Source organism: Athalia rosae, chromosome 6 (assembly GCF_917208135.1).
Source record: "Athalia rosae chromosome 6, iyAthRosa1.1, whole genome shotgun sequence".
In the NCBI taxonomy this organism is placed as follows: Eukaryota; Metazoa; Arthropoda; class Insecta; order Hymenoptera; family Athaliidae; genus Athalia; species Athalia rosae.
Window position 1 is genome coordinate 9,704,478 of NC_064031.1, and position 14,328 is coordinate 9,718,805.

At 38.6% G+C, this 14,328-nt stretch overlaps 2 protein-coding genes across 7 annotated transcripts; one reads left to right on the forward strand and one right to left on the reverse strand.

Annotated features, from left to right (window-relative positions):
• Positions 1–11: 11 nt before the first annotated feature.
• Positions 12–6,037, reverse strand: LOC105690419 (protein transport protein Sec24C). Of its 2 annotated transcripts, none has more exons than XM_012408199.3 (17): positions 5,881–6,037; positions 4,937–5,170; positions 4,718–4,857; positions 3,862–4,611; positions 3,657–3,797; positions 3,378–3,557; positions 3,108–3,303; positions 2,910–3,025; positions 2,412–2,822; positions 2,209–2,335; positions 1,982–2,142; positions 1,721–1,900; positions 1,447–1,648; positions 1,181–1,375; positions 904–1,095; positions 628–821; positions 12–514 (listed from the first exon to the last, which is right to left on the reverse strand). In XM_012408199.3, the coding sequence occupies exons 2-17, from the start codon at positions 5,160–5,162 to the stop codon at positions 374–376; spliced, it is 3,552 nt and encodes a 1,183-aa protein (XP_012263622.2). In that variant the 5' UTR covers positions 5,163–5,170; positions 5,881–6,037; the 3' UTR covers positions 12–373. The 2 variants fall into 2 exon arrangements, with proteins under 2 accessions (XP_012263622.2, XP_048512386.1); XM_048656429.1 differs by having other exon boundaries at positions 5,889–6,031.
• A 686-nt stretch (positions 6,038–6,723) lies between these two features.
• On the forward strand, positions 6,724–14,315 carry LOC105690390 (phosphatidylcholine:ceramide cholinephosphotransferase 2-like). 5 transcript variants are annotated; one of them, XM_048656435.1, is made up of 7 exons: positions 8,500–8,955; positions 9,021–9,216; positions 9,848–10,230; positions 10,404–10,614; positions 10,688–10,962; positions 11,056–11,231; positions 11,405–14,315. In XM_048656435.1, exons 2-7 carry the CDS (start codon positions 9,164–9,166, stop codon positions 11,558–11,560), a joined length of 1,254 nt encoding a protein of 417 aa, XP_048512392.1. In that variant the 5' UTR covers positions 8,500–8,955; positions 9,021–9,163; the 3' UTR covers positions 11,561–14,315. The 5 variants fall into 5 exon arrangements, with proteins under 5 accessions (XP_048512391.1, XP_012263567.2, XP_048512392.1 ...); XM_048656434.1 differs by lacking the exons at positions 8,500–8,955; positions 9,021–9,216 and adding an exon at positions 6,724–7,760; XM_012408144.3 differs by lacking the exons at positions 8,500–8,955; positions 9,021–9,216 and adding an exon at positions 8,162–8,485.
• Positions 14,316–14,328: the final 13 nt, after the last annotated feature.

Sequence of the window (14,328 nt, forward strand, 5' to 3'; positions counted from 1 at the left end):
TTATAATAATATTGATTTAATAAATGTCAGCATTTAATTTATGATAATAATTGGTTAATCAAAAGAAATTAATGATACAATTTACGTTTACAATTATTCGTATATGTATAAATCACTGTGCTCCTCTTCACGATATACAACGGACACATTCAACGACGTTAACGAGGTATGCCTACTTTTGATAATAATGCATCATTGCAAGTATTGATACCCCCGACTACTCTCCGTGACGTTGTATTTTATTTCATATAACTTCATAGTATGGTTTATTTTATACAACAACCAAGTGGTTCTTTTTCGCATTACTTAATAATTGAAATTCATTTTGAGTAGTGAACAGGTAGATTTTTCACGGTCGTCTCTGGGATATTCATTAGCTAAGAAGTGTCCTTATCTCTTTGTGCATGTGACACAGGAAGTCTACGTAGCTCGCGCTCCCGTCACCGCCGCGGTCTTCTACCAAGAAATGTCGCATCACCATCTCAAGCTTCTCTCGTTGCCTGACGATCGTCAACTGAAATTTGTAAATTTACGGTCGTAAACTCATCAGCTTTAGTTTTTCCCAATACCATTTGTACGACGATATCTCGCCGGAGATGTCGGTTTGAGATTGAACTTGAAACCTACCCGCATACACCGATATCTCTGCGAGCGAACTTGCGTTATTATTTCGACAACGCGATGGTTCAGTGGAGTGTCCAGGGTTGGCAGTACCGTGCGATCGACGTCAACTTGCCCTACAGATGGGACTCCAAATACGGCTTGCACCCATTGTGACGACAAACCGAGTCCCAGCCAAAGGAACATGTGGATACCGTTTTCTGTATAATTATTTCAACACGTGAAACATATCTCACCCAAAGTAATTCAGGAAAATTAAAAAATGACGCTTTTCAGTATTACCTAGTAGATAAGCTCCATCCTCGGTAAATTTATCAATTGAGCAACGAACCATCTGAGGCATTTCTGTGCTCTGTGGATCAACGTCGTGAAGTGGTAATAATCTGGGGTAAAAGTAAGCGACGGAAGTTGGAATATCCATTGTCGCCACAGCCTGCATAACGAATGATCTATCGTCGATGGTCATATCAGCTCCTACGGACACAATCAAAATTGACCTTACCGCTCGATATGAGGACTTATGAGTGTAATTGATGATAATTGTAATTTTTCTCTGTACCTCCGGAAATAGCATCGCTTTTCAGAATACTGTTGACATAAAGTGGTAAAAGTTTCATGCACTCAGGTAAAATTAATTGCCCAGCACTGGAGGGAGAAGCGCAGTGCTTTCGGTACACAGCGAGCATTGTGGCACAACGTGAAATTAGGTTGTCCTTCACCGCCTTCGGGGAAGCCTCGATTAACTTGAAAACACCTGTAAACAAGAGGCGTCTCACTAATCATGTTCAAAGGTTAGAATTATTTCTGACGAATTGGTAGACATACTCTGTTTGGAGAAAAAGTTAACTATAGCATCCAGATCACAGGCCCGGTACAATTCTGCCATTTGAGAGGAGGTACGTAGTCCCAAGTTTATCACTCGCAGTCTTCTGATTCCGCTGCAGGATGTGTACAAGAGAGCTACTTGAATATATACACCTTCTTCATCCACAAGCTTATCGTCGTGTTTGATTTCAATGGCCACTGCCTAAATGAACAGAGGTAAATGCTATGAAATTGATATCATTACATTGATTACATGAGTCGGTGTTTCAAATACCTTGTCAGAATCTATGCTGGCTAACTCCATGTCAGTGGTGTTAGACATAAAGAAGTGACCGTAAAAATCTGTGGCTCTAACTCCAGTCGATGTACGAACTCGCATTATAGCGTCAAATGCTATGGGCCGTTTGATGTTATTGATGATATCTGTTATTAATCGTTCTCCGTCTAGATCCGCCTGTAATAAAGGAATCATTGGCAATAGTAAGTAATCAGATACCAGAGAATTTGATCACCAAGCTCCGCGAGATTCAATTACCTGGAAATATGTGTATTTGAAAACTTCTCCACCAGTCAGGCGTGCAACCTGACCAATCGTTGCAATATCGATGTACGAATTATTGAAAATAAATAAATCTACGCTGCAGCCTGCCCCAACGCACTCTTGTCCTAAGTTATTGTACACATTCGTCTGTGGAGCTGCGAGTGAGAGAAAATTTCAAGTGTAAGTTCGAAATAAGTAACAAAACTGATTAACCGACTCACCCAATATAGTCTTTTCTTTTTCTGTCCCCAATAGTTTACGATCGTCACGATTTTTTAACTTTCCAGGTGCTTCTGCTATCGGTAAAGTTGAGTGAAAAACTATTAATTTTCCAGTACAATCCGACGCCTGTTGGAGATCAATTATTCCAGTCAAATGTTCAAATATTAATACCCTAGCAGAAAGGACTTCCACCGAGTTTTACCTTTAGTGCTTCCAGTCCAGCTTGAATGGCAGGGCCAAGTATAGTTTCTGTTTCCCGAGTATCAGCAAACATGGCTGGAATTTGAGTCATGAGACTGTCGATAACCGATTCACTCTCCTCAGCATCACATAAGAAACCATCTAGAAGAGGCATGAAAACTTCTTGGACATCCCCGACGACCATCATCTGCGGCTGAGCTAAACAGGCTTTGATATTGTAGAAGTGAACGGTATTATTGTATGTGATGAACCCAACTTTCACGTTAGTCCTCGTTTGTCCAGCATCGACGGGAAAATTACGAACAATTCTTTTCATCTCAGAACACAGCAAATGTACTAATCCGGATTTAATGTTGTTGTATGACACGTCGATAACAAATATCAGGGCTGGTGGTTTTGGGAAGGTGTTATTCTGTAGTGAAATAGAACATCACGAATTATTAATTATTTATCAAATGAAAGTAGTTTTTCTAAAGGCTTGTGAGGTCTTGTCACTTACTCTGCAATAATCTTTTGTTGCTACAAATTCGTATGTTCCCAAAACAAGTTCCGGCCGTTCATAGCGATCCATTCTCTGACCCGTGTGATCCAAATGTTGGAAATATTCAGCTGGAACTGAAAAGTCATCCATTGTTATACTTATCTGGCTCATCTGACCAAACCAATTAGTTACAATTGATTGTGTATTTCTCTGTACCTTCTGTTGTAGCTTTGCAAAACATGCACTGAAACCGTCGACCAGCATCTATGAATGACATGAAAGGACTCATGTACGCTTTGCAGCGTATGCAACGCACAGGACCAATTTCTCCCATATCAACTATGGGCGGATCATATTCTCCTTCTGCAACTTTAGCCATGGGGCTTATTATGAGGCCGAATGGAACGCTGGTCTGAAAAATATTTCAGTTTTGAACAAATACAACTTTCCAGGAATTTTTTTATTGAATATCTTTCATTAAGAAACCTGTTTCAATATGTCTGTTGTCGTTGGAATGGTGTACATAGTAGATCTGATGAATCTGGGTGAAGCATGTCCTTGATCCTGAGTTGTGAAGTTTGTTGTAACCAATGGTGGAACAAGTCCCTTCTGATTTGTAACGAATGGTCCCCCCTTGCTCTGCTGATCGTCCAGCATTACTTGGATCTGAAAATGATACATGGTTATGCAATAGTACTTATATTGTCAAACGGATGCAAACACTATCCAGAAATCGGTATAGATTATTCAACAGTCCATGCTTACAGGACTTGGCATATGATCAGGATCCAACCTCCTCTGTTGCTGGGGCTGTGCACCTGGCTGCATTCCCGGCTGAAATCCTCCTGGACCTGCTGGAGGTGGTACAGCACCCTGGTAAGGACTTCTTTGTCCGCCATACATGTCCTGGAATTGTTATCTTGTCACAATCGAATCTAGCATTCTTGTTGAAAATAACAAATCCACTTACAGGCTGTCCAGTATATACTTGTTGCGGATACCCTTGCTGTTGATACGGTGGCATTGTCCCAGTTGGTTGCCGACTTATTCCATGTGGTCCAACCATTGACTGCTGTCCAGGCAATGGGGGTCCGGATAAGTATTGTTGCTGCCCCTGCATAAGAGGTGCAGGCATATGTGGTCCTGCCGGTTGGCTCTGTCCGGGCAAAGGTGGCCCACCTAGATGAGCTTGATTTGGAGGCCCAGCCAAATTTGGCTGTGACGACAAAGGCAGTCCGGATAAATTCTGTTGCCCAGAAATTGGAGGCCCCGACATTGTTTGCTGTTGCTGTAGGGGTCCGGATAAGTTGGATTGATGCCCAGGTGGCATTGGTCCAGACAAATTTGGCTGCCCCGATGGTGGTCCAGGTAAATTTTTGTGACCAGATACATGTGGACCAGGTAGGTTTTGCTGTCCAGATAATATTTGCCCAGGAAATTGTGACCCAATATTACCGGCCGGCATTTGTCTGGCGTACTGGGTACCCACAGCTGATCCAGAAACAGCGGGTGGCTGGGAAATAGGGGGACCTGGCTGACTCGTTATCGTAGATCCAGAAGATAGGCCTGTAGGTAAAGGGCCGCCAGGTAGGCTGTCAAATTGAGATTGTGCTGTAGAATCTATGGGAGTAGCTTGTTCTGACTGACTGTTGTAGCCATTGATATTTGATGTTTGCAACGGCATTCCAGGACTGCTTTTCATAACTTGAGGAGGGAAGCCCTACAAGAGCATGAGGTTCAATTTTACATTAAACTGTTCAGGGTATGAGATTCTGCAGCAATTAGTTTCAACAATAGATTAATGGAGGGAAAAAACTTGCGCTTACCGCAGAAGGAGGTCTTTGTTGATTTCCTAGTTTTAAATTCGACATTTGATTTGCAAGATTATTTTGATTGGCCATAGGCTGACCCATGTGCGGGGGTTGACCAATTCCTGGAGTAGGTTGCTGAACATTTGTCAAGGGTCCTGGAAACAGTTAGTGTGCAAAGTTCTGGAATGCTGATTAGATTACCCACAAATTGGTAATTATAGAAAGTTCAATTACCTCTTGAATTGTTTGCATATTGAGACGATTGCTGCTGCTGCAAAGGTGGTGGCAATTCGTGCATCGGGGGACCTGGTATGGGATTTTTAGCTGCAAACCCTTGGGAGGTATCTGATCCGTTGAATTGAGCAGCTGGAGGAAGGTTAGTACTGAGCCCGCTACGAGGTGGTAAGTTATTTGGCGCCCCATAATAAGGAGGTTGCTGCTGCATATATTGGGGATTCATGGTTGATACTGGAAAAAAAAGAAAACCTTTATCAAACAAATTCCACAGGTTTTCAACACATTTGCTAAGAGGTTGGATTTCAAACTCGTCTTGCCACAGTTCTTTTACAAGAAGAACTAAGGGATTTCAACATCTATGAATTGTAGTAACAGATTTAAATTTCATTCAAAATCTTTAAAAACAAGTAGTGGATTCAAACTAACAACGATCTATTTCGTGTATAAATTTCGATAGTTTTCCAAACAGATGGTGTTTAATTTGACATGGCATAAACGTTCTATAACAGCTTTTACAACTGGAAGCAATTCATCCTATAGGACAGCAGGATTAAATGACACATTTTTTAACCAGCATGAGCTAGATCTTTGCCAATATTCCTGAGCTGTGAGATTCGTGAAAAGCATTTATTGTTGGACAAAACTGATTCTAGAATTTAATCAGTGTGATAATCGCATAGGAATTACTGTACGCTGATAAATCGGATCAGAGATTAGAAAAAATATGTTAGTTGGGATAGAATTTGAATAGATTGCGGGCACTTTGAATCCCATTGTTTTGAAGCAATGAATGAGACAATGATAAACTAAAACGTTGGTAATAAATGTCATATTATGCAGCACAGTGAACGGGCGCAGGCCATTTTGTATATATCAAAGTTTACCATACAACAAATAAGTAATTTTTACTGTCTAGCGATTGAATAAATAGAGTTACTCACGTTGAATGGTTATTTGTTAGTTTGGACCATAACAACTAAGAATATATCCACAAATGTTTTTGCACTAAATTGTAGAAAACTTATTTGAGAACATGAGCAACTGCTGCCGATGCCACGTAAGGTGACACTGCGCACGCGCCTTGTACACGCTCTCATGGACACGTCATTATGAATGTGGGCCATTCGAGATTTTCAGCTCATCCACGATAATTTTGTTAAGCCTATCCGTATTTTAATTGCGAAATCTGTAGATTTTCTAAAAGGAGCAGATGTCAGTTCAAACTTTTATTTGATTTAACTGAATATTTCACGTAGGGTTTACCCATTCATCGGCGCTAAATCCATACTTCGAACGACCTCTTCGCTCGTTTAGTTGATAAAGAAGATTTCGCGCGAAATCCTTTGTCCTAGCCGCGCATTTTGAACATCGAGTGCTTTACGTTGAATAGTAAAAATGACCAAGCTCGAATCCGTCAGTACTTTTGATATGATTCAAAGTTCCTTATTTGAGTTGAACAATAATTCGTGAACATTGAACTGCCGTCCAAGCCACCTCATTTCGATAATTGCGTTAGTATTCGAAAAAATGTGCCATAAAAGTGCCATGCAAATCAATCTTTTCGCGTGTACGTACTTATGAACCTTGGTAACAATTGTGCGTACATACAATTATTATACCTTATACATAGGCTTTAACGTTGGTGACGTCATGGTGACGTCGCAAAAGTTATAGGGGAGCTTTCAAAAATCCCCATTCTGAGGAAAGTCGGACGATCTATGAGGAAACGCGTGCGCCCTGAGCACTTGCAAATCCTGTAGTCAACCTATTTTTTACTGCCCGGTTATACGAGGATTCAGCAACCCTCCGAATGACGTTTCGGTATAAAAATTCAGACGTAATAATAAATGACAAAGTGCTGAAGTATAATAATGAATCGGAACAACGCTAGAATTATTCTCATTACCAACAACGTACGCGTGACATAGTTATTAGCATCTCTCTACAAACTTCCAATTGTTATAAGTATAATTGTACATACGGTTAAGACAGGATTTAAGTATTATTTGTGCGCTACACTTCCTTATCCTTACGTTTAAATCTTGTTACTTGGTGAGAATTGCCCTAAAGATATGCCTAGTAAATCGTGTTTAATATCGCCAGTGGTTTGCAATACCTAATCTTAATTATCGATTGTGAACCCTATGGCATTCGTATTTTATTTACACGTTAACGCCAATAACTTTAACATACCTAATATTAATAAATAATACCTCAGTGTTCCAAATAGCGGTGTAATATACTTGTATAAATTACAATAACTGTGCGGTTTTAGAAGCCATTCATTATAATCGATAGCAACGTTACATTTGAAAATGAAAGAATTCCAATAAGAGTGCACATGCTGCAGCGGTCGCGTAATACGTAATTGGGGAACTATATTGTATTATACGCATATAGATATACGTATATCTATATTTAGCGCGGACCATTTCAAACATTTCATTCAAATATTTTGCAAACTATGATATAGAGATGAAAAAGCACCAATTTTGAGAGGGGAAATATTTTTTGTGCCCTTTGTTACTGTAAAAATTTTGTTCGAAACTGTTTTCCGCATGGCTTGCAAAATTTTCGACTGGAACGTTTGGAATGATCCGCCTCGCAATGGACAATCGTCGCGTTCGCGGATTGTTCATTGCAAACCATATTTCGCATCAATAGTATTATTAAAAGACATTAAGGTACCATAGTTAATTATACCGTTTGTGATAGTGCCCACACAACTGCATTATATGCCGTGGGCTACGTCTACCTATATGATGAAATTACAGTTGCTAGTTATTGAAACAGACTATTACTGGAGGAAGGCTTTGTTCAGGTGAGTGATAACTCAATTTCCTGCAACTTCATTCATTCGTTCAAATTTGCTTCGAGCATAGTACAAATCATTCCATGCATACGCAGAACTTGGAAAACTGCATCGCCGCAGTGATGCACGCATCAACAGATTGTGCAGAAACGGAATTAGTATAATGTAGTGTTGTGCACGAACGACGACGACGATTTTCAATCGGTGGTCAATGGGGGTGGTTTTGAGAAGAACGGTGAAATTGGATTTCACATTTGACATTTTATTGGAAAGCGAGACGAAATTTAGTTCGAAAGTGAACGACGATTGAATTCCGTCTGCGGCGACCGCGCTAGATGCAGGTCCTGCGATGTAGTGGCATCTCTCGACGGTATGTCGAGTCGCAACGTCGACAGGCGTTTATTTTCGCCCCTCATTTGTTCAATCAGCTATGCTACCAAGTTCAAAGAGGGTTTCTATTTAATATTATCAGTGATCCAATCTAATCTGCTAAGCTGTTCCTAGATACTTCGCTATCCTACTCGCTCTACAGGCGAATTTCTTTCATTTCACTTCGTTCTCCAGGGCGTGCAGTCTGCGGGCTATTCTCAGAACGGCCATGTTTATTTTTTTCAAGTGTCATTCATGTCATTTAACTCGTTTCCGTGATAGCTGATATATTTTGTTTTGTTGTATCAATGCCACATATGTACTGTTTGAGAGGAGTTGGGAGAGCGCTGACTGGGACAGGGAACGTACGTATAATTTTTATTCTCTCTCGCGCTCGTGTTTAAGATCATGAGCTCCAACGCCGCAAGAGAGAACCAGCAGGCGCCATTCGTTGCTATTCATTAGCTTCGTCACTCCACCTAACTCCGTCTCACCATTGAGTACAATAGTGCTCAATAGCTACTCTCAACGGTCCTACTCGTAGTCAGATACCACCAACCAACGGCAACTGACCGTGCAGTGTTTTAACCCACCGCGATTTCAACGAAAGAGTATAGATTTTCATCTTACATTGGTTGACGCTCTTTCAACCCTCCCCGCTTCGTCTGGCAGGGGGGATGCTAATTAATACCGCGATAATGTGCGCGAGTTCGTTATACGTTAGTTGAAAGTAATCGGAACCCGTCATCTGGTGCTTTGTACGCCTCCACGTTTCGAATATTCACCATCCGGAGTACGACCAACAGTTTGAAGCATTGAAGTCACCTAGTGTTTGGTATAATTTGTGGTCATCAGTCAATTTTACCTAATTTTTTTACTTATTTCTTTTCTCACTTTAAGTTATGTGTCACGATGACGCATTTCACAGCGGTGAAATAATATTTATCGCAATTTCACATCGCTGCGGTACTTCGATAAACAGTGAATAATTGGTTTGACTGAGGATCATAATTGTAACAGTACTGTAATAGTGTGCAAATAAAATGCATAAATTGAGGCTACCTGTCAAGGTCGAATTACCAACAGCATTAACAAGGTATGGCTAAGCCTTATTCAGCGATAGCAAGATTAATGTATTATCTACCGATAACTATCTCATCCATGTTTGTTTCCTATCATAGTATATCGAGCGTAAGCATTTGCCAAAATTAAGTCGAAAAATGAACGAAAATAGTACATCGTCGTATGGTGCTTGCCAATGTTTCTTTGTCAGTGACGCTCATCCAATGAATCATATCTCCCCATTGCTGCATATCACACACGACTTCTACTTGTTTACAATCGTTCTAATTATTCTAATTTCATATATATCAATCATTGCCGATAGTTACTTATCTCATCAATTCCAAGAAAGCTAGTTTTTAATACCAAATGATTAACAATACTTGGTACTTCGTACGCTATTGGTTTGACTCGTGGAAGACCTCTGCTACTCATATGTCTGGCTACTTTGTTTACTTAGTCGTTCAGTTCGTTCAAGTGAGTTTTCTTTATCCAGCATTGTCACTCTAAAAAATTTTCATGTGCAGGAGTCGAAAAGCACCAGAAATTCATTCATTCTCTTACTGTGGAAACTTCTTTTTAGAAATAATATGGATGCTCTGTTGAGTTGATTTTGTCCAAGGCTTTGTGCTGCTATCTCTAACAAGTACGGGTATTGTTTGCAGGATGGTATTGGACCCCAAAGCAACAAGCTTGCACAGTGATTACGGAAGTTTTGATAGGCCTTTGGGTGGGATCGAAGGCCACGAAAGAGACGTAGAAACAGGAGTGGATGGAAGTACTAGTGGAATGGCGCAGTCAAGTGACGTTTATCAACGGCAACCTCTTCTTCCTGGAGCTCCGACTAAGAATAAGGATAAATGGGGTGGAGTTAGCAGTAGCTCAGAGTATTATGAGGATGACGAAGATGACAAGATTGATGGACTTGGACACACAAGGCACCCGAATCTACCCAATGGATCTGGGAGTGGGATTGTCAAGCTGGATATTCCTGCCCCGTTGAGAGAAGAGCCTCGATTTCCTAAAGAAAAGTGGAAAACTCTCCTTGGTAATAATGAAATACCACTTAAAAATGTGAGACTATAAAATCAAGGGATTGTTAATTTAATTTTCATTCATTTTTATTTGATAACAAACGCATACCAACCTCATTGGTTGATATGTTATTTATGATTATTTTTCACCCACATAATATATGTTTGTTCATTTCCACGTTTACAGCGTTTCTGTTCATGGTTGTAAACTTTATACTGACAACTGCATCCCTTGCCATGGTCCATGAGCGTGTACCCGATCGCGCAACGTATGGACCTCTTCCAGATGTTGTGTTGGATAACATAGTTGCCCAAGATTGGGCGCTGAATGTATCAGAAATTCTGATCATGATTGTATCTAATTCTGCAATGGTTTTCATTATCTTTCACAAACACAGGTAATAGTTTACTTTTTGTTCTTGACTTGTAGTGCATCTTTTTACTAATTAATATTCATTGAAATACTTTCAGATTTATAGTCTTTAGACGAATATTTTTGCTTATGGGATTGCTCTACATGATGCGAAGTGTCACGATGTATGTAACGGTTCTACCAGTTGCAAGTAAAACCTACTTTTGCAGTCCCAAAGCAAACAACTCAAGTCCTTTGCTGATAACGAAGAGAGTTCTGCAACTAATATCTGGCTTTGGATTATCTATCAATGGAAAGCATACATATTGCGGCGATTATATTTATAGTGGACACACCGTAGTTCTTGTTCTTAGCTACCTTATCATTAAGGAGTGTGAGTAAATCTGAACATGAACTTACATTCCTCCAACTATCTCAAAACCCTCGACAAAAGAAGCATATTGAGCAATCATTCTTCTTTTTCCAGATTCTCCAAGGCGGTGTCAGCCGATCCATTGGTTAACAGGACTAATGTCTCTTGTTGGTATAATAATGGTTTTGATCGCACACGGCCACTATACGGTTGATGTGCTTATAGCCTACTATGTTACGACACGGTTATGGTACATTTACCACACATTAGCAAACAATCCTTTTCTAAAGGTGAGTCGGCTTGTCGAGCCTATTGTTGTGAAAAATTTTATTGATGGCACAAAGTAAATCCACCCAGAAACTAGAACATCTTTTTTCTATTATTCAAAGATTTCTTTATGTCATCATTCAAATAATACTTAATTACAACACATATTTTTCATTTCAAAATCTATTTTTTACAGCAATATGGACCAAACAACTTTCTTGCTCGTTTCTGGTGGTTTCCAATGTTCAAATACTTTGAGAAAAATGTTGGTGGCACGGTGCCGAGGCAGTACGATTGGCCTCTCCCATGGCCTAGAAGATTTCTTGCCAAGCATCCAAACCGGGACAGTTAATACGTACCTCAAGATGCCGAATCGGTAAATACGTCATTAAAGTGATATTGTATATAATTATAGGTACGTTGTATAAAATATTCCTAAAAAAAAAATAGGGCGTGCATTGATTGTAGAAGAAGCATTGATCAATGTGCAAGGGTTCAAACATTTGCTTGTCGATCACTATATGGCCTAAATATTCACCCGTGTATCGATTGCCTGATTCTACTAAATCTTATCCAGCGTCATTTGCATAAAAGTGTACATACGTGCATCTTACATGCTAAAGTCTATCACGTTTTAATAATTCAATCGTGCGTAATCGGTGTCATTTATTTTGAAGTCTCTCAAAGGTTTGGCAAAGTGAAAATCCAAAGGAAATGGGACCCCTAGTGACAATTTCCTTCTGTATGGGATATCGGTGATAATTCTAGTTGAGAAAGTCTTGCCATATTGTGAAATTGATTAAACGCCATGAATTTATAGGGCTGTAAAGTGTCCCAATGACTATCCCTACCTGATTCAAGCTTGTTAGTATCGCCGGTTTAACATAGTTATGGCTTTGCTAAGAGAGCATAAGTGAAACACATACATAAATTATTAGCCTCCAGTTCAAGAGTTTACCTTAGTTTTAATGATACCGACACAACTTGCGTAGGTGTACACATGTTAAAAAATATGCCTAACATCGATCGTTTACAAGCTAACGTTGGTGTACAACTGTTGTTCATAACCGTGTACTTGTTTGTGATATTACTACTTTCAACAAGTGCGCCTTAAATAGACAGAAATCGGAGAGATCTGCTGTGAATAATCAATAAAGACTAATCTCAGTAGAATCTCTTTCCCAACTAGAGAGCAAGCTACATCAAAATGCATACCTTATCTTTGCTTTTGTTCCGAATCATGAGTTTGAACAATATTGGGAAAAAAGGCCTATATTAAATTCATGAAGGATTTCGAGCATCAGACGCGGCATTTTTTTTTACATTTTCAAGTCAAGCATCTGCATAAAAGACTTGTAGCCATCATTGCTTCGATATGAACTGCGCCCTAGCAAACTTTTCTTTATATCGTTGTTATTATTTACGCTATTTATTTTATACTAACTGTTAGTGGTCAGAAATGCAGGCTTGAATAAATCGAGTGTTACGATGTTTTGAATCCCCGCAGTAATTAATGTAATATCTGTATTTAACAAACTGCAAACAAAGTGGAATCAATATGGTTATACTATTATTCATTTCATTTGATTCTAAAAAACAAAAATCAGATTATTTGTTTCCCACTAGATGTTGTATTTTACAGTTTGAAAATTAGCTTGTTCCATTGTTAAGCATAAAATCTTCCTATATGCATATTGTTGTGAAAACACTCATGCAAATAACCAACTATTGATACAAATCTTTGTATTTTATGTATATAGCTCGTCAAAAAAATAGATCTGAACAGGAAAATAATAATGTTCCGTCAAAAATGTAGCTTTCTCTGATTCATGGACTAACTATCGAGTGAAGCTATAAATGTTTAGACAGTAGGCACTTGAACATAAATAAATGTAAAATCAAATAAAAGATTCCATAAAAAAAAGGAAAACAATTTCCACACCGAAGGAGTGTTATACATAGCCATAAATATATGAAAACCTTTTCCAGCTAAAAGTGAAGGGTAACGCGTCGGTGTCTTAGAACAAAGTGAATTACAGCAAAATCACATGATAACCAACTACATACCGATATATAAAGGTACATATAATACCACGTACAATAGGTGCATGGGTGTAAATACCTCTACGAGGTATAGATACATATGTATTATATTATACCTATGTATACATGATGTGTATATATATACATAAATTTGTTGTTCGCACACTTGGGGGTATAGAAATGCCCTTAAAATATCGAGTGAACTTACAGCTTGGTACATTCGAATACTTGGGGACTGTTCTGAAAGTATCTTTATAGACAACATCACCACTTGATATGCTCCTTCGTCCTTGCATATTAAAAAATCTACAACTTTCTGATCCGCCCCTTGAAAGATAGTTTTCGTTAACCCCTACTTACTGATAGAGTGAGAATAAATTAGGTAGGATTTTATCTAAGGGCCTAAAGAGTCGGTGTCCTTGAAGTATTTGTTGTACAGAATTATATATAATCTATATTTTTACATGTAGATACTTTATAGAAGATTGGTGATTTACATATAAATATATCCTGATATTAGACCAGTAAACTATTCTCAAGTGAAATAAATAATTATTAATAGCGGAAGCTTTCCATAAATGGTTCATGTTGATAAATTAGACCTTTTTTACTGTTATCCTGGTAGTATTTTGATATATAGACAAATAAAGGAATAAACAAATTGAAAAAAAAAACCTTGAAAAATTCACAATTATATAATTCGGTTCAATTCAAGCTGAAATTATATTTTCGTTCGTTATTCTACCCATAGTGTATGTATGGTCCGTACATACACGTATTTTTATAGTTATTTATAAGCTATGCTACTTAATACCATTATTTGCGTTTGATTTATTTCTACCGAAACTTATATATTTAACATACTCAATACGTTGACATAAACTCATGTGATAATGTTTAGGAATACTTTATACGTGTAATATTTTATGATCTATACAAGATACCGATGGACTGTGCTTTTTACTCACAATCAGCCAACGTTATATAAAAAAGGAAGGCCACTCTTAGGTCAACATTTATTGTAATACCTTGCTTACGAAGAATACATTTTAAGAAAAACTCTACTTTGTTGGTAAT

Coding starts and splice junctions, on each gene's coding strand:
- LOC105690390 (XM_048656434.1), top strand. CDS start 7,675: ATGCCGTGGGCTACGTCTACCTATATGATGAAATTACAGTTGCTAGTT. Junction 10,231..10,403: donor AAAGTGGAAAACTCTCCTTG/GTAATAATGAAA, acceptor CCACGTTTACAG/CGTTTCTGTTCATGGTTGTA. Junction 11,232..11,404: donor CAAACAATCCTTTTCTAAAG/GTGAGTCGGCTT, acceptor TATTTTTTACAG/CAATATGGACCAAACAACTT.
- LOC105690419 (XM_012408199.3), bottom strand. CDS start 5,162: ATGAATCCCCAATATATGCAGCAGCAACCTCCTTATTATGGGGCGCCA. Junction 4,858..4,936: donor ATATGCAAACAATTCAAGAG/GTAATTGAACTT, acceptor AACTGTTTCCAG/GACCCTTGACAAATGTTCAG. Junction 822..903: donor GGATGGAGCTTATCTACTAG/GTAATACTGAAA, acceptor ATAATTATACAG/AAAACGGTATCCACATGTTC.